The 14,632-nt window shown below is 37.6% G+C and overlaps 5 protein-coding genes across 6 annotated transcripts; 3 read left to right on the top strand and 2 right to left on the bottom strand.

Moving 5' to 3' along the window:
- Positions 1-1,089: 1,089 nt before the first annotated feature.
- LOC18597196 (uncharacterized) lies at positions 1,090-1,843 on the top strand. Its single transcript, XM_007026077.3, has one exon. It carries the CDS (start codon positions 1,110-1,112, stop codon positions 1,578-1,580), a length of 471 nt encoding a protein of 156 aa, XP_007026139.3. The 5' UTR covers positions 1,090-1,109; the 3' UTR covers positions 1,581-1,843.
- Positions 1,844-3,033: 1,190 nt separating this feature from the next.
- LOC18597195 (stigma-specific STIG1-like protein 1) lies at positions 3,034-3,492 on the top strand. The gene has a single exon (XM_007026076.2). It carries the CDS (start codon positions 3,034-3,036, stop codon positions 3,490-3,492), a length of 459 nt encoding a protein of 152 aa, XP_007026138.1.
- Positions 3,493-4,420: 928 nt separating this feature from the next.
- On the top strand, positions 4,421-5,933 carry LOC18597194 (putative pectate lyase 16). The gene is made up of 3 exons (XM_018122682.2): positions 4,421-5,155; positions 5,236-5,339; positions 5,427-5,933. The coding sequence occupies exons 1-3, from the start codon at positions 4,427-4,429 to the stop codon at positions 5,779-5,781; spliced, it is 1,188 nt and encodes a 395-aa protein (XP_017978171.2). The 5' UTR covers positions 4,421-4,426; the 3' UTR covers positions 5,782-5,933.
- Positions 5,934-6,086: 153 nt separating this feature from the next.
- Positions 6,087-7,817, bottom strand: LOC18597193 (wall-associated receptor kinase galacturonan-binding protein). Of its 2 annotated transcripts, XM_007026074.3 has the most exons (4): positions 7,081-7,817; positions 6,787-6,999; positions 6,527-6,568; positions 6,087-6,368 (listed from the first exon to the last, which is right to left on the bottom strand). In XM_007026074.3, exons 1-4 carry the CDS (start codon positions 7,640-7,642, stop codon positions 6,241-6,243), a joined length of 945 nt encoding a protein of 314 aa, XP_007026136.3. In that variant the 5' UTR covers positions 7,643-7,817; the 3' UTR covers positions 6,087-6,240. The 2 variants fall into 2 exon arrangements, with proteins under 2 accessions (XP_007026136.3, XP_017979154.2); XM_018123665.2 differs by having other exon boundaries at positions 6,787-7,808.
- A 2,333-nt stretch (positions 7,818-10,150) lies between these two features.
- Positions 10,151-12,803, bottom strand: LOC18597191 (WRKY transcription factor 6-like). The gene is made up of 6 exons (XM_007026072.3): positions 12,331-12,803; positions 12,139-12,237; positions 11,859-12,023; positions 11,386-11,772; positions 11,180-11,293; positions 10,151-11,084 (listed from the first exon to the last, which is right to left on the bottom strand). The coding sequence occupies exons 1-6, from the start codon at positions 12,670-12,672 to the stop codon at positions 10,410-10,412; spliced, it is 1,782 nt and encodes a 593-aa protein (XP_007026134.3). The 5' UTR covers positions 12,673-12,803; the 3' UTR covers positions 10,151-10,409.
- Between the last annotated feature and the right edge of the window lie 1,829 nt (positions 12,804-14,632).

The raw sequence follows: 14,632 nt of genomic DNA, 5'->3' as shown, positions 1-14,632 counted from the left end.
CTGAATGAATCTTAATCTTTAAAAAAAAAATAATGCAACTTGTTTGAGCAAAAAAAAAAATCATCTCCTCTAAAAAACCAGAACTTTCCAATGGCACAAGCTCCAGGTGGGGAATTTTTGGATTGAAATGCTGTCATTCGAATTACTTTCAGCACGCAAACAATTACAAGGTAACTCTGAATTTTTGGATTGAAATGCTGTCATTCGAATTACATTCAGTACGTAAACAATCAGAATGCAACTTTTCTAGTAACAAAAAAAATTAAATTTCCATAAAAAAGACATTTTAATATTTAATTTATTAATTAATACATGATTTTTTATTTAAAAAATAAAATTTAAATCTCTTCCATGATATATGTTTTGGGTAAGAGACTTCGATTCTTGTTTGTAAATGTCTAATCTTGGTGGCAATGTCAAAGAGATGCAATCAATCGTACAAAGTTAGTTTTATGCGTACAAGTCAAAGGTTGAAATGTAAGCAGAGTGCTTCTGTAACAGATTTGTAAGCTCAGATGGAAAATTTTGGAGCAAAGAAATCTATGGCGGTCTCATATAAGGAAGCTCTCACGCATTGCATCTTTACCTTTCTTCTTTACTATAATATTTTGGCTGCTATTAACGGCGCCCTTTTGTATGTTTTCTTTAATCAAAAAGTCCACAGTTAAGCATGCATAATGTCTTTTTTAAGAATAATTACGTTAATTTCAAAAAAAGGATCGACACTCTTTATTCATTTTTTTTTCTAAATTAATTAACGTATGGATTATATATACAAGAACCAATTAATCTCAAATTAAATTTGTCAACAATTCAGCAGAAAAAGAAATAGAGAAACTGATGAAGTGATGGAGAAATGGATGAAATATTTCGCCTAATTTTGCGGTATAAATTTTCTTTGGGAGGCCTAACTTCGTTTACTTCATTATTTTATGCATGCCGTTGAATTGGACCATCCCACTAATGACAGCATCGACGAAAACGAACCCATGCAACTCGTTTACGTTTTCTACATGTCAAGCATCCAAAAATTCTTTTCTATAAATACCTTCAGATCGCTCCATTCTTGCTCCACAACCAAAAGTTATCGATCCCAATCAAAGCAAACCATGAAACTTGTCAAGGTTTTCTTGATGTTGGCCTTGCTCATGGCCTCGGCCATCTCTCTCTCCGCCGCAGCACCATCTGAAGAAGAACCATTCGTTGACAATGACGATGATGCAAGCGAAGTAGCTGATGATCTTCTCCCGTCGGCAGACGGCCAAGAACAACCAACTTCTCTCCGAGGAGCAAGCCGGTTTCTTGCTCAGAAACCTCGGGCCGTGATGACATGTAACAAGTACCCCAGAGTCTGCCGTGTGGCGGGCAGTCCGGGGCCTGATTGCTGCAAGAAGAAATGCGTGAACGTGAAGACAGACAGGCTCAACTGCGGGATGTGTGGTAAGAAGTGTAAGTACTCAGAGATTTGCTGCAAAGGGAAGTGTGTGAACCCAATGTCCCACAAAAGACACTGCGGGGGTTGCAATAATCAGTGCAGCAAAGGAAGCAAATGTTTGTATGGGATGTGCAGCTACGCATAGAAACCAACTTCGGCAGACCTTCTTCAAGAATTTTTGATCAAATGATCAAGCTAGCATATATGTTTATGTCACAGGCAATTGAATTATAGATAAGGGTGAGCCATCACATTTCGGCGGATTAATTTCACCGGATGTAGATTTATTTTTAATTCAATTATTGCTTCAATGATTTCATGTATACAATATTCTTGGTACAATATATATGGAATACGGATGTAATTCTTTATGTAATTTTTAAATTTAAGGAGTAAAATTGCTTCTTCTTATATGTATCTAAGACATGCATATAGATTTATCGATTGACAAGGATAATCAAATATTTATAAGATACATGAATATTTTTAGTCTATACTAAAAAGGTTTAATTCAATAAAAAAAAACTTTTAATCATATACCAATAAAACTATTAATGGTGAGCAAAGCCAACAGCAAGATGTCATGGAGCTCTAAACAACTAAACAAAGAGTCTTGATCTAAATAATATAACTACAATTTTTTTTGTAGGGAATGTTCATTCAATTTTGAGTTATATATATAGTATGAGGTCTCTCTAACATTGAGCAAAGATGATCTGTATGTAACTGGTATTATCTTTCCCGTACCCGAGGCTGCTCTGATACTACTTAAGCTCTCTAAGTGTTGATGCTGATGAAGTGATGATGATCTATTACTGCCGTTCCTTCCTTTTCTTGGCTTAAGCAACTTCATGGTCATTGGATTGTTTTCTGTTTCATGCTGGTTTTTTCATCTGGGCTTCGTGCCCTCATCAATCCATTGTTAGGGTTTCATTTTTCTGGTGTGATTCATGTTGTAAGGTCATACCCTGTTTTCATCTTGGGTGTTTCATGTTGTAAGGACAGGGTTTAGAATAAATTGAAATTTCTTCCAAAAACTTCAGACCTGAAGGAATTTGTGGAAAACTAGCTTCTCTTCTGGACATATAGAACAGCTAGGAGGCCTGAAACAAATGAAAAATCATGAATATACTTACCAGTCAGAGGGTAATGACAATGATCTATTGTATACAATTTGATTATATATATTTCCATCCTAGCTAGCTTAATTTTCATTTTACAATAGATAATTTACAACTATTTTGATTGAAAAAAAACAGAGCAAATTCAATTGCCCGACCACAGAAAAAAGGGTAACAAACTGTGTGAGAAGTGTAAATTACTACCAAATCGACAGCAAAGAGGAGATTTGCCTACCTAGCTACTCATCCCACATTTCAACTGATTAATGTTGAATTGCTAACTATTAATTCAAGAGGCCTAATTTCAGTTACTTCGATTTTCTTTGCCTGTTGAATTAGACTAACCCGCACATGAATTCATATACCATGCATGCAATTTCTTTCTCGATTCTTCTATATAAATACCCCTTGAGGCCTACATTCTTCTCCATCCCAAAAGCATTCATATTCAAATTCACCGCTTCTTTATCCTAAACAATGAAATCCCTCAAGCTTTTCTTTATGTTGGCTATGGTGATGGCCTTGGGCGCCATTGCTCTCTCCGCCAGCACACCACCATCAAAAGAAGAACCATTCCTCAACAATGGTGATGATAAGAATGCAACTGAAACTTCGGACAGAGTGCCAACCTCCATCCGAGGAGCAGGTCGATTCCTTGCCCAGAGTTCTTCTCGTGCTGCATTGACATGCGACAAAAACCCCAAGGTCTGTCGCACCAAGGGCAGCCAGGGTCCATCTTGCTGCAGCAAAAAATGTGTAGACCTGAAGACAGACAGATTCAACTGTGGGAAGTGCGGGAAGAAGTGTAAGTATTCAAAGATTTGCTGCCAAGGGAAGTGCGTGAACCCACTGTCCAACTCGAAGCACTGTGGCGGATGCAACAACAGTTGTGGTAATGGAAACGCTTGTCTCTACGGGATGTGCAGCTATGCATGAAAATTGGCTGCAGACCTCAAGCCTTCTAGGATAAATTAGCTAAAAATCTCTAATAAATAAAGGAAGAAGCACCATTGGTGTGATGGCAGATGTTTAAGTTACTCTTTTTATTTGCTCACCATATGTAATGTTTTATTATGTTTGATGAAATTAAGCATGTACCAATACTTTTTTAAATAAAAGTTATATATTTTTAATTAAGGAATAAATCTTAATTTTTTTAATTACTTACTATCTATACATAGAATTAATGTTTGTTAAATTTAATTTTGTATAAGAAAGATTATATGTAGTTAACTTGTGGAGTGTTAACATAATTAATTTAACTTCGTCAAAATTAATTTACGTTTCTTCACTTAATTAATTAATTTAAATTAATATAACTTTCGGAAAAAGTAAGTAATGAATTAGAAAAAAAGACAAACACTTTCATGGACAAACTAAATAAAACAAGAATCCAAGGTATTATAGATTTTTATATCATTTTGTAATTCATACTATGAGCTTTTTTTCTCATTTTTGAAATCATCGATCTTTCTTCTTAATTTTCATTAAAAAATTTATATCCATCAAATATATAATTAAAATTTTCTAACTTTACAAAAAAACACATTAAAAGAATAAAAAGATTTTTTTTTCGTACTTCTTTTTCATAATTTAAAAAGCTGTCCTTATCTTATATACTAATTACTTATATTTTCCCCGTATCTAGAAACTGAACGAAAAATGATTAGCATTGGCAAAAGTCAATGAACCTAGGCTCGTGCAACCATGTCTTGTGTAGCAAATGAAATCTTACCAGACAAAACTTAACTAAAAAACTATTTTTCCCTTTGAATCGTGTGTGCCACCTACTTATCTCTCCCACAAGATTTTGTCTACTTTAATTCTCTCTGTGCCCCATATGTCTCAAATTGCACAACCCAATTCAGCCATGGCCGCTTCCCTTACCTCTTTCGTGTTGTTTTCGTTTCTTTTGTCAAATTTTGCTTTGACCTCGCAAGCAGCTTATTCACTAGAGGGCTACACCTCGAAACCACTAGCAGACTATGTCCCCAGCGTTGCTCCTAAGAAAGTTATGAATGTAATAGATTCCTGCTGGCGAACCAGGTCCAATTGGGCTACCAATCGCAGGGCCTTGGCCGATTGTGCGGTAGGCTTTGGCAAGGCAGCAATAGGAGGGAAATATGGAGCAATATACGTAGTTACAAATCCTTACGATAACCCCATCAACCCTGCACCTGGCACACTTCGTTATGGTGTTATTCAAACGAGTCCTCTTTGGATCATTTTCGCCAGAGATATGGTTATCACGCTCAAAAATGAACTGATTGTGAATAGTTTCAAGACTATAGATGGCAGAGGGGCTAAAGTGGAGATTGCATACGGACCCTGCATAACAGTTCAAGGTGTTACCAATGTTATAATACATGGGATTAGCATTTATGATTGCAAGCCAGGGAAAGCTGGCATGGTCAGGAGCTCCCCTACGCATGTAGGGAAACGTGGAGGTTGTGATGGAGATGCAATCAGCATTTTTGCATCTTCCAACATTTGGGTTGATCACTGCTACCTAGCCCGTTCTGCCGATGGCCTTATTGATGTCATTCGTGCTTCGACCGCTGTCACAATCTCTAATAACTATTTCACTCAACATGATAAAGTCAGCATTATGATTTTCCCTGTGTTGATGTAATTCAAACATTAGCCTTCTTTTAACCAATTAATCATGTCCAATTGCAGGTGATGTTGTTAGGACACAGTGACAAATTCACTGCGGACAAAGTTATGAAAGTTACGGTAGCTTTTAACCGGTTTGGCGAGGGACTCATTGAGAGGATGCCAAGGTAAAGGAGACAGGTTTCAAAGTTGCTGTTACTTATAGTTTCTAACCATTTTTCCTGATAAAAAAATAATCTGGCTATGGCATGCAGGGTCAGGATAGGCTACGCCCATGTTGCCAACAACAGGTATGATGAATGGAAGATGTACGCCATCGGTGGCAGCGCCAATCCAACCATTTTCAGCGAAGGAAACTACTTCATAGCTCCGGATAACTCTGCTTCCAAGGAGGTTACCAAGAGAGAAGCAAGTAATTGGCGAAATTGGACATGGCAGTCTTCAAAGGATGTCTTTAAGAACGGTGCTTATTTTGTTCCATCTGGCTATGGAAGTTGTGCTCCTCGTTATACTCGAGCTCAATCGTTCAAAGCTGCTCCAGGATACATGGTTCCTGCTTTAACATCTGATGCTGGTCCTTTACGCTGTCTTGTTGGCAAAGCATGCTAAAACTTTAAACTCATTTCCCTCCTGTTGTTGCATATCCACTTTTGTTTCTTTCTTTCTCGGTGTCCATTCTACAATTGTTTTCCAAAGTTCTAAACTCCATTATCTTCTTTGGAGCTGAGAGTTATGGCATATAAGCAATGGGGATGATGAAACTTGTGCGGCAGACATTATTTTACTCTTGTTTCCTCTTTTTTTACTTTTGTCTTTTGTATTACTTATAGTATAAAATAGTTTATTTCAATGGTTCAGTTTGAACCAAATAAAGAAAGTTAGAGATGCTTAATTAGGAAGAAATGGCAGCAAAATCGCAGCGAATCCTCAGCTCTCTCAAATTTCTATTGCTATAAAGAAAGAAAGAACAGACAAGCCATCAAAGAGGTTTCCCCTTAAAGTTCAAAAAGATTACTAAAATACGAAAAGAATAAAGGTGAGGTTGCTTTCACTTTTGCTCACACTTCTTCAGAAAAGCCTATTCTCATTGCTTTGAACCCCACATGTTACAGGTGCTTTAGCTCTCACTTTCTTCAAGTACCAAATACCAGCCCCAATTCCTATGGCTCCAGCAGCTGAAACTGCACTTACAGTCCCTGCAACAATAAGAAATCATAAAAAAAAGGGCCTAATCCTTGTATTTTTACATACAAGCTCTTCACCTAGATCATATTTATTTTAATTAATTGCCGCCGATCATTAGCAGTTTAGCACTATTAACGCAAAATGCTAAATCAAAGTATAGAACTTTCACCTGCAATGACTCCAGCCCTTCCGTGCCCAGAAATTTTATGATCTGCAAAATGGATTAAAATCAACTTATTAAGGGGATTAGGTGTGATTGAATAGAAAATGATAAGAACATTTCATGGCGAGACATTCCTGTCAAGGCTAAACATCCTTGTCAAGAGAAAAAGAAGTACCTAAGTAATTAACAGAGAAGAAATTTCAATGGTGATATATATCTTACTTCCTAATAAATCTAAGAATGTCCATATCAGCCCTAAAACATACCTTTACAATAGGAGGTGACGTTTCCCTCCTTACAAAGACACAAGAAATTCTGTGTTTGTGTATCAAATCCACATGTTCCGGCTCCCTTGGATGGATCCTGACACTGAAGGCAGTGTGTAGTCACCGGAACAACGAAATCAACCCGAATTCCATATTCAGGTACCTGGTTATAAGGAGTGTCAGCACTTGTACCAACAGTTCTCCAATACACACCTGTATACGAAGCACAATACTTCAGCATCAGCCTCAAGGATTCTGTTGCTTTGGGGTAGTAAGAGCAGCAAGAACTACCACCTAGCGCGGAGGCACATTCAGGTAAATGCCTGCAAAGATAACTAGCACTATCACATGATGAATCGCACCGGTCAGGGAACCTCTCGCAGAAGATAGGCTTTGGCTCAACAATCACATAATCCTCACTGCAGTTGAAGAAGAGGTAGTCGTTTTGAGAGGACAGTGAGAAATGTGTGCTCGTGTCAAGGCTAAAAGGCCTAGTCGGACGAAAGTTATCACCATCCTGACAATTCCACATAAATGGATCGGTGACGAGAACATGAGGATCAGAGTAACTAATGCTGCGTAAGGGGTATCTGCCGGAGGGTGTTCGGAGTTCAAGCTTTCCAGTGTCGGAGCAGGCGAGCATGTGCCTGTAATAAGGGCTGCCACATCCATCATCAATCCCGAAAGGGTAGTTTATAGGGATATCACCACAAGTGGTTCTACAAAGGCTTGCTTGAGCTTCTATCAGGCTAAGAAATGGAAATAAGAACGGAATGATTGAGGACCATAACCAGAGAAATGAAGAAATTTTATGCTGTGATACAGTAGGTTTGTAGATGAAGATCAGGGAACCCATTATGGTGGAAGTTATTTTAGCTTCCCTGGTGGGATTTGGATTTGTTTTAAGGTCAGCAATCTATGAGATAAAATAAAGTGCAGTCTCAATGACAGAGAAAGAATCTGTCGAACATATGTTTGTTTCTTTTATAGTCTTTTTCTCTTTTTTTTCCTTTTTCTTTTGTATTCCTTGACATATACCTTGCTTTTGTGCTTTATGGTTTATGAAGGTTTTGAGAATACCAGAACTACATGATGATTGATGTGCATGTGAATGTCATTAAAGCAGACTGCAGGATGTTTGATTCTAGCATCACTTTATTTTTGAAGGACCCAGGATTCCAGCATTATTCTGATTACTTTCAAACTTCAACCAAAATTATATACAATCAAGACCCTGCAGTGCTTGTAGCAAGTGAACCTACTTCACTTTCATGTCCAAGGCTAAACCAGGAAAGGAATTGGAAAGTTCCAGCATATTGGGCTAAAGCCCTCCTTCATGGACAGGACCCTGACCAACAATTGGGCCTTAGGACACTTCTTATTTTGAAATAAGTCTACCGCTAACCTTACAAGAATGGGCCCTTTGCAGTGTAAGTGAAAAACCTCGGTGAAATGGTATGGTGATGTACCCATTCTACTTGTAGTTATATAGTACAATTTTTACCTACTCCTTCTCTTTTCATGGAAAGGTAGCCCTCTTCCTTATATAATCCTTTTTGGTAGAACTCTTTGTTTTTCTATTTGAAAGAACATATATACATATAATTAATTGCACTACTCTCTTTTCTTTTTATATACATGTTCCGGTTACAAACATGTGTTAAATGAATTATGCCAATTTTCACTCTTTAAAAACATGGTCGGTCAAATTAGAAAAAAGTAACAGGAAAAGAGAAATTAATTAATGACCAAAAAATAAATCTAGTTTTCTATATTGTACTTAAGTCTAACATTCAATATGGAGCCTTGAAATTATTATAACATATGACAGCTACCTTTATCCATAAAGTTTAAATATTAATCTTTGAAACCTAAATCGCCAATGCCCTCACGGAATGCATGCACGCAGTTGCCAAAACTTTATTACTAGTTTGAAAAAACAAACGCCAGCACACTTCATGTGACATGATAAAATTGATTGTCTTCCCCATGACCAGTACTTGAGAGAGAGAGAAGCCAAAAAGTAACACACCAGCTAGGCGGCTTGAATTCATGCCCATACTTGCCATTTATACTATTCAAATATTCATACTCTTTCTTCTTGTTAATACAGATTTAAAATCCGTGAATATACAGAGAGCTTCAACGACCGGTCCTTGGTATTCAAATTTAAGATCTTTTTCGATCGAGAAAAACAATATCTAATTGATTGAATCAATCCTTTCGTTAGTGTTTAGAATATTAATTTGCTCGATAAAAAGATTATGATAAATCCCAAATCAATATTGTTATTATTTGATTCATTCAAGTCTAAATGATAAACATTAAAAAAAAATTGGTCGGAAAATACAAAGGCAGATAATCTGGTCCAACTTCTTCACTCGGCTAGTGAATGTGAATAGCTTCAATAAAGGATCATCAGTGTGTAGATCCTGCTGGAATTCTATCAAAGGAGGGAATTCTTGGAAGAAGTGGCTTCTGGCTAAATCAAAGAGACTTATGGCATCTGTTCAAGGTTTTTTTGCTTCTCTCTTAATCTTCCCTTTGCATGTAAGCAAGACCTGCTGCATAACAGGTCGAGACAACGATGTAAATGATTGAATAAACCCTCATTAATATGTGCATTATACAAATTGATACACAAGAAGTTTCCCATTTTGTACGATACTGAATGATCACAAGTACACCGTTGAAATTCCCTCGAATGGAAACACATCCGAAAGAGAAGAAGAGGCAATAAATGAACAGGGCTGCGTTCACATGGAAGCATGTGGGCGTGATGAACTCCAAAGTAAATAGCGTAAGAAAGACTATACTTGTACGGTGGATGAGGTACGGTGCGACCCACAAAGTTCCACGTTCCTTAGTGTTTCCATATTCAAACACATGGTTGATGTCAATCAATCAACCAAGTTGGGATGCACGGAAAGTCAACAAACGTATCTGAGTTTGTCTAATAAAATAATTACACCCCACGCCACCCCCCAATCCCACGAAACTACCGTCCAACATCTTCTTCATTGAACGAATTTGACCCCATATCCCATCCCCATTTTGCTTTTGTTTTTGTTTCTTTCAATGCAAGACGTTGTTGCCTGGAAGTCTCATTCCAAAGTCGTCTGTCTAAGCTCCTCAGGTTCTTCTCATCAGTACAAATGGTTTACGTGTCAAAGAGTGGTAGCCGTATTTTCTTGACTTGTTTGGGAACAGAGAATATTCCACGTAGATGAGAAATTATTGGTTTTGTTTCCTTGTGGGAATTATAACGTTGTCTTATTCTTTTGTTTTCTTGTATTATGCTGTGAAGATATTTCTTCGTTGCAGTTGGAAGATAAGTTTGAGATTAGAATAGAACAAGATAGACTGAAAAAGGACATTATGCTCATGTTTTTTGTATATTTACTTTGAGAAAATCTGAATGAAATTATTCAAAAGTGAAACAATGATAAGAAAGAATGAAGCTTGTGTACGTATTCTAACCCCTCTCCCACAGCAAAGTACAAAAAATATAAACATGTAATCTCCTTCTCATCCCCCAATGAAAGAACATCGAAAAAAAAATTAATAACAAGAGGTTAAAAAGGTTGTCTCTAATTAATTTTCCACGGAAAAACCGCTGAGTTTTATTGTCTGCTGGTTGTGGTGGTGTTGGCATTGCTGTTGTTGTTGTTGTTGTTGGAAGTGTTGCTGCTACTATTTGGGTGAGCACCACCACCAATTATGGAGGTGATGGCGGCTGCGAGAGCGGCGGTGAAGCTGGGATCAGCAGTGATGGCAGCCGTGGCAGCGCTTACTGTGTCAGCCAGTGTGGGCTGTTGAGGCTGCTGCAGTTGTGGATGTGGGACTTGGTGGCCTAACTGTGCAGACCCCATGTCTTGAGACAACTGTAAGCCTGAGAACTTTGACTGATTATACAGTGCTTGACCAATGACTTGAGGCAATTGAGGGGCTGCTACAGACGCAAAGTTCTGGGGTTGGCCTGGAAAAGGGACTTGGAATTGGGTGGGAGGTCTTTGGAATTGTAAAGGGTTTGGTGAGTGTGTAAGGTCCAATGTTACAGTTGGGAATGGAGCAGAAGCTGAAATCGTTGCCACGCTTGAGGAGCATGGAAGGATTGCCCTGGCTAGCAAATTTTGGTTCATGATCCCATCTGCACTGGGCATCGACCCTGAAAGCAGCATGCTAGCGGCTGCTGCTGTTGTTGATGCCATTGCCATCGCAGCAGGAGGAAGAGGGTGGTTGTGGTTGCCCTCGTAAGTTGTTATCAAGATTGTTCTATCTTCCGCGCAGCGTTGAACCTGAGAATTACCATCATAAACGAATTAGTTTCAGGCCTTGAAATCTAGATAAGTTCAAAATAAGACTCCATTAAGTAAAAAAGATTGGAACCTACTTGTTTACGGACAGGACAACCAACTGCCATAGTGCATCGGTAATAAGCTCGAGGACAGGGGTTTCCCTTTGCCATCTTTTGTCCGTATTTTCTCCATTGGCATCCATCAGTGATCTGTATCGGTTTAACCAATCAATTAGTTTCACAACAATTTGACAATAACTTCAAATCAAATCTTCACAAGTGATTAAAGCAGTAACACATACCATGGGAGCTTCTGATCGAGCTCGAACTGAAACACGAGCTTTCCTCATGGTGGCCTCAGTGGATTGATCAACTGGCTTGGCAGGATTCAACTTTTGGGCTTTGTTAGGACCCCAGCCCTCAGATTCCGGGCTTTCTTCTCTACCAACTCTCTTGCCATCTCGGAAACTAGAAGTCTCCTGATCAAACTGAGAAATCTCATTTTTGCTCTTGACATAATTCTTGGATGCAATTTCAGCGTTGCTTGGAGGCGACCCTGATTGTGTTCTTTCTTCTGATGAAGAATGAGACATCTCATCTGCCTCAGCTGTGCCTGATGGGCCTAGATCCATAAATTGTCTAGGCACTATCACGTCGTGTTTCTTCTCTTCAGATTTTCCTTGTCGAACCTGAAGACATCAAAGAATTCAAGTCAGCTCTTTGAATTAACACTGATATTATATATATACATATGGAAAGATCGAATATTAATTACCTCATGTTCTTGGGTGCTTTCGGTTCCCTGATTCCTTTGCTGTTGCATTAAGGTAACAAGATGCATTTGAAGAGCACTGTAATTGTTGCTGACATGACTAAGCATGTCTCTCAACTTCTGGTTTTCAGCATTCATACGTTGTAACTCCACGTGCAATTGCGCTAGCTGAAAATAAAGAGAAACAAAATCATTCAGTGGGCAAGATTCTTTGGGCTTGTCGATTCAAAAAGAACCAACAAACAAAAGAAAAAGTAAAAGACTTTTAGTATCATCCTCTTACCTCATTCTTGGCTCGCTTATCTTCCATATCCGACGATACCCCATCATCAACCGTTGATTGATCACTTCCAGCGTTAGCAGTGAGAAGATGCAACCCGGTCTATGTTTTAGAACAAAAAGAAACAAATATCAAACAATAATTCAGTCTAACTGTGAAAGAATTCAAAGGAAATGGTTTCTTTAAACCACTTACATTTACATCCAAATCAGAGCCTGGAGCGGCTTCACCATGAGAAGTCTCCTTCTTGACGCTGACAGTACCCGTTTTGTCATCCCCACCAACAACAACCCTGGTTTTCTTATCAGAGAAAAAATCGACCTCATCAACAGCCACCGGTCGCTTCTCCTGACCAGAAGGCGAGGAGGACGAGGAGGTGCCCTGATGGTCCTCCCTGAAGCCAGCAAGGCTAACGGGGAACTGAAACATGTCTCGCTGTTGCTTCAACCTGAAGAAAGGTCCTCCGGAGTTGGTCTTGTTGGGGAAGAATTTAGTTCCAGGATCAGAATCAAGGGTAAGCCCCCATCCTTTGTCCATAAATAAAAACCCAAAGAAATCCCAAGGAGACGAAAGAAAAGAGAGAGCTTGGAAGAAGAGGAAGATGGCGTTGAGAGAGAGAGAGAGAGAGAGAAGGGAGATTGAATGTATGTGTTTGTGAAGTCTTTTACCGGTGCAATGGGCTCGCCTATAAAAAGGGTTTGGAACGTAGACCAGATAGACTGATAGAATTTTTGGATTTTTCTCAGGAATTGATGGGATTTGATATTGTTTTTACGTCAGATGGTGCGTCAGTTTGCCAGCTGGCACCGGTCCCACCTTTCACCTTGTAGAAACTAGAAATGTAGAGTAAATTTCCATTTTGGGGCCATCACCATTGACCAAATTAGTCGTAAAGAGTTGTACATTAGTTGTCTTACTTTAAAGCTCGAGTAACATTTTTAGTAGCATATATCTATCAACATTAAAATTTCAATATCTAAAATATTTAGTTTTTTCGGGTAATTCAATTATAAATTTTGGATATCAAAAATCAATTGAAAATAATTGAACAAACACTCCTCTTAGCTGATTCATATCAAAGTCAAAAATCTAAATCTATATTATTAATCATAAAATTATTAATAATATCAATATCGAAAACTCAACTTAAATTATTAATTTAAGATTATTTATAAACGGTTACGGATAGGCCCGAAGAGCGGTGGAAAGTAGGGAAAAGGGCAGAGAGGAAAGAGAGAGAGGTTTCGTCTACATTTCGTCAAGAAAGAGTTTGACTCGTTCTTTAAATCAAAGGAAAAGCAAAATAAAGAAAGAAATCCACCGTCCCGAAGGGTGCGGCGCGTTCCACGTGATTAAAAAAGACCAAAGCAGGGGGGAAAGCGGGGGAAGCTCCAAGCCAAGTCAACGAATTTGACGGCCCGGCTCTCTTGTGACCGGTGACCGGGTGGGACAGTGTCCTGGTCTTTCCTTGGCCCCACGTAGCATCACCACTCCCACGTTTCAGATCTAATCTCTGTTGACTGCTTACCGGTGGGACCGAGTCATTTGCTTAGACTTTCATCTCTTTTATTTATTTATTTTATTTCATTTAATATAACTTGCAGTTCTTTTCCTTTTCATTCAAGTTTTACATAAAGAACATCAAGTTCAATCAAAGGTGGAAAATTTCTACAATTAAAGTGTTCAAATAAAAGAGATTATGAATTGTTTTCACAACAAAATAAATAAACCGATTATAAATATATATAGACGAATCGATAATTAGTCTGAATTCGAGAATTCACATAACTAAAAAATTTTCTTTGAACTTTCATTTTTGTTTTCTTTTATTTTTTGTGGTGAAGGATAAGAAGATGGCCAAATCAATGTCAACTTCAAAATAGGGAAATTCAAGTCCTTTGAAAGCTCAAGGTGAGTCATTTTCATTTATATCATTTTGACTATTAAATTAAAAAACCAAAAAAAAAAAAATCTTACTTCCACCAATCAAAATGTTGGTTTCATGATCCATACTGTGGGCATGTGTGATCATTATTTCTTTCATGAAGAATAAATAGATAACTTGTTTGAAAAAAATAAAAATATTGAATATATTTCTTGTTTCTATTTTTTTTCCTTCTCAAATAATGATAATATCGTGCAAGAAAACCATATAAACTTCCACCTTTCATTGGAAAAATTTCCCTAACTATTTATATTTTAATCCGACTTTTTACTTCAATAATTTTTAACGTTTTACATTTATATTACTCGATCGTGACTTTCAAAATAAAAAAAATTTTGTAGGATTATTTTCTCTAATTTTTTAAAAAATGTTTCAATATTAAAATTATACATTAAAACACAGTTAAAAAAAATCTTAAAAAATTAAACAGTTATGAGCGCATCTATAACAAAATTGGATTTTTTTTAATTAAAATCTTACTTTTTAAATTATGTACCAATCAATTAACTAAATATTCAAGTGCAATTGATAGGACTAATTTAAGTAGAAAAA

This window comes from Theobroma cacao, chromosome 6 (genome assembly GCF_053813885.1).
Source record: "Theobroma cacao isolate CCN51 chromosome 6, ASM5381388v1, whole genome shotgun sequence".
In the NCBI taxonomy this organism is placed as follows: Eukaryota; Viridiplantae; Streptophyta; class Magnoliopsida; order Malvales; family Malvaceae; genus Theobroma; species Theobroma cacao.
The sequence above is the reverse complement of the archived record's forward strand: the minus strand, read 5'-3'. Positions and strand labels throughout refer to the sequence as shown.

Bases quoted from the DNA above. Each gene is read 5' to 3' on its own strand.
- LOC18597196 (XM_007026077.3), top strand. From the start codon at position 1,110: ATGAAACTTGTCAAGGTTTTCTTGATGTTGGCCTTGCTCATGGCCTCG.
- LOC18597195 (XM_007026076.2), top strand. From the start codon at position 3,034: ATGAAATCCCTCAAGCTTTTCTTTATGTTGGCTATGGTGATGGCCTTG.
- LOC18597194 (XM_018122682.2), top strand. From the start codon at position 4,427: ATGGCCGCTTCCCTTACCTCTTTCGTGTTGTTTTCGTTTCTTTTGTCA. The intron at 5,156-5,235 runs GTCAGCATTATG...GTCCAATTGCAG, and splicing joins ATTTCACTCAACATGATAAA to GTGATGTTGTTAGGACACAG. The intron at 5,340-5,426 runs GTAAAGGAGACA...TATGGCATGCAG, and splicing joins CTCATTGAGAGGATGCCAAG to GGTCAGGATAGGCTACGCCC.
- LOC18597193 (XM_018123665.2), bottom strand. From the start codon at position 7,642: ATGGGTTCCCTGATCTTCATCTACAAACCTACTGTATCACAGCATAAA. The intron at 6,569-6,786 runs GTATGTTTTAGG...TCCATTTTGCAG, and splicing joins CGTCACCTCCTATTGTAAAG to ATCATAAAATTTCTGGGCAC. The intron at 6,369-6,526 runs GTGAAAGTTCTA...TTATTGTTGCAG, and splicing joins AAGGGCTGGAGTCATTGCAG to GGACTGTAAGTGCAGTTTCA.
- LOC18597191 (XM_007026072.3), bottom strand. From the start codon at position 12,672: ATGGACAAAGGATGGGGGCTTACCCTTGATTCTGATCCTGGAACTAAA. The intron at 11,294-11,385 runs GTATGTGTTACT...AAACCGATACAG, and splicing joins CTCGATCAGAAGCTCCCATG to ATCACTGATGGATGCCAATG. The intron at 11,085-11,179 runs GTAGGTTCCAAT...GGTAATTCTCAG, and splicing joins GTTGTCCTGTCCGTAAACAA to GTTCAACGCTGCGCGGAAGA.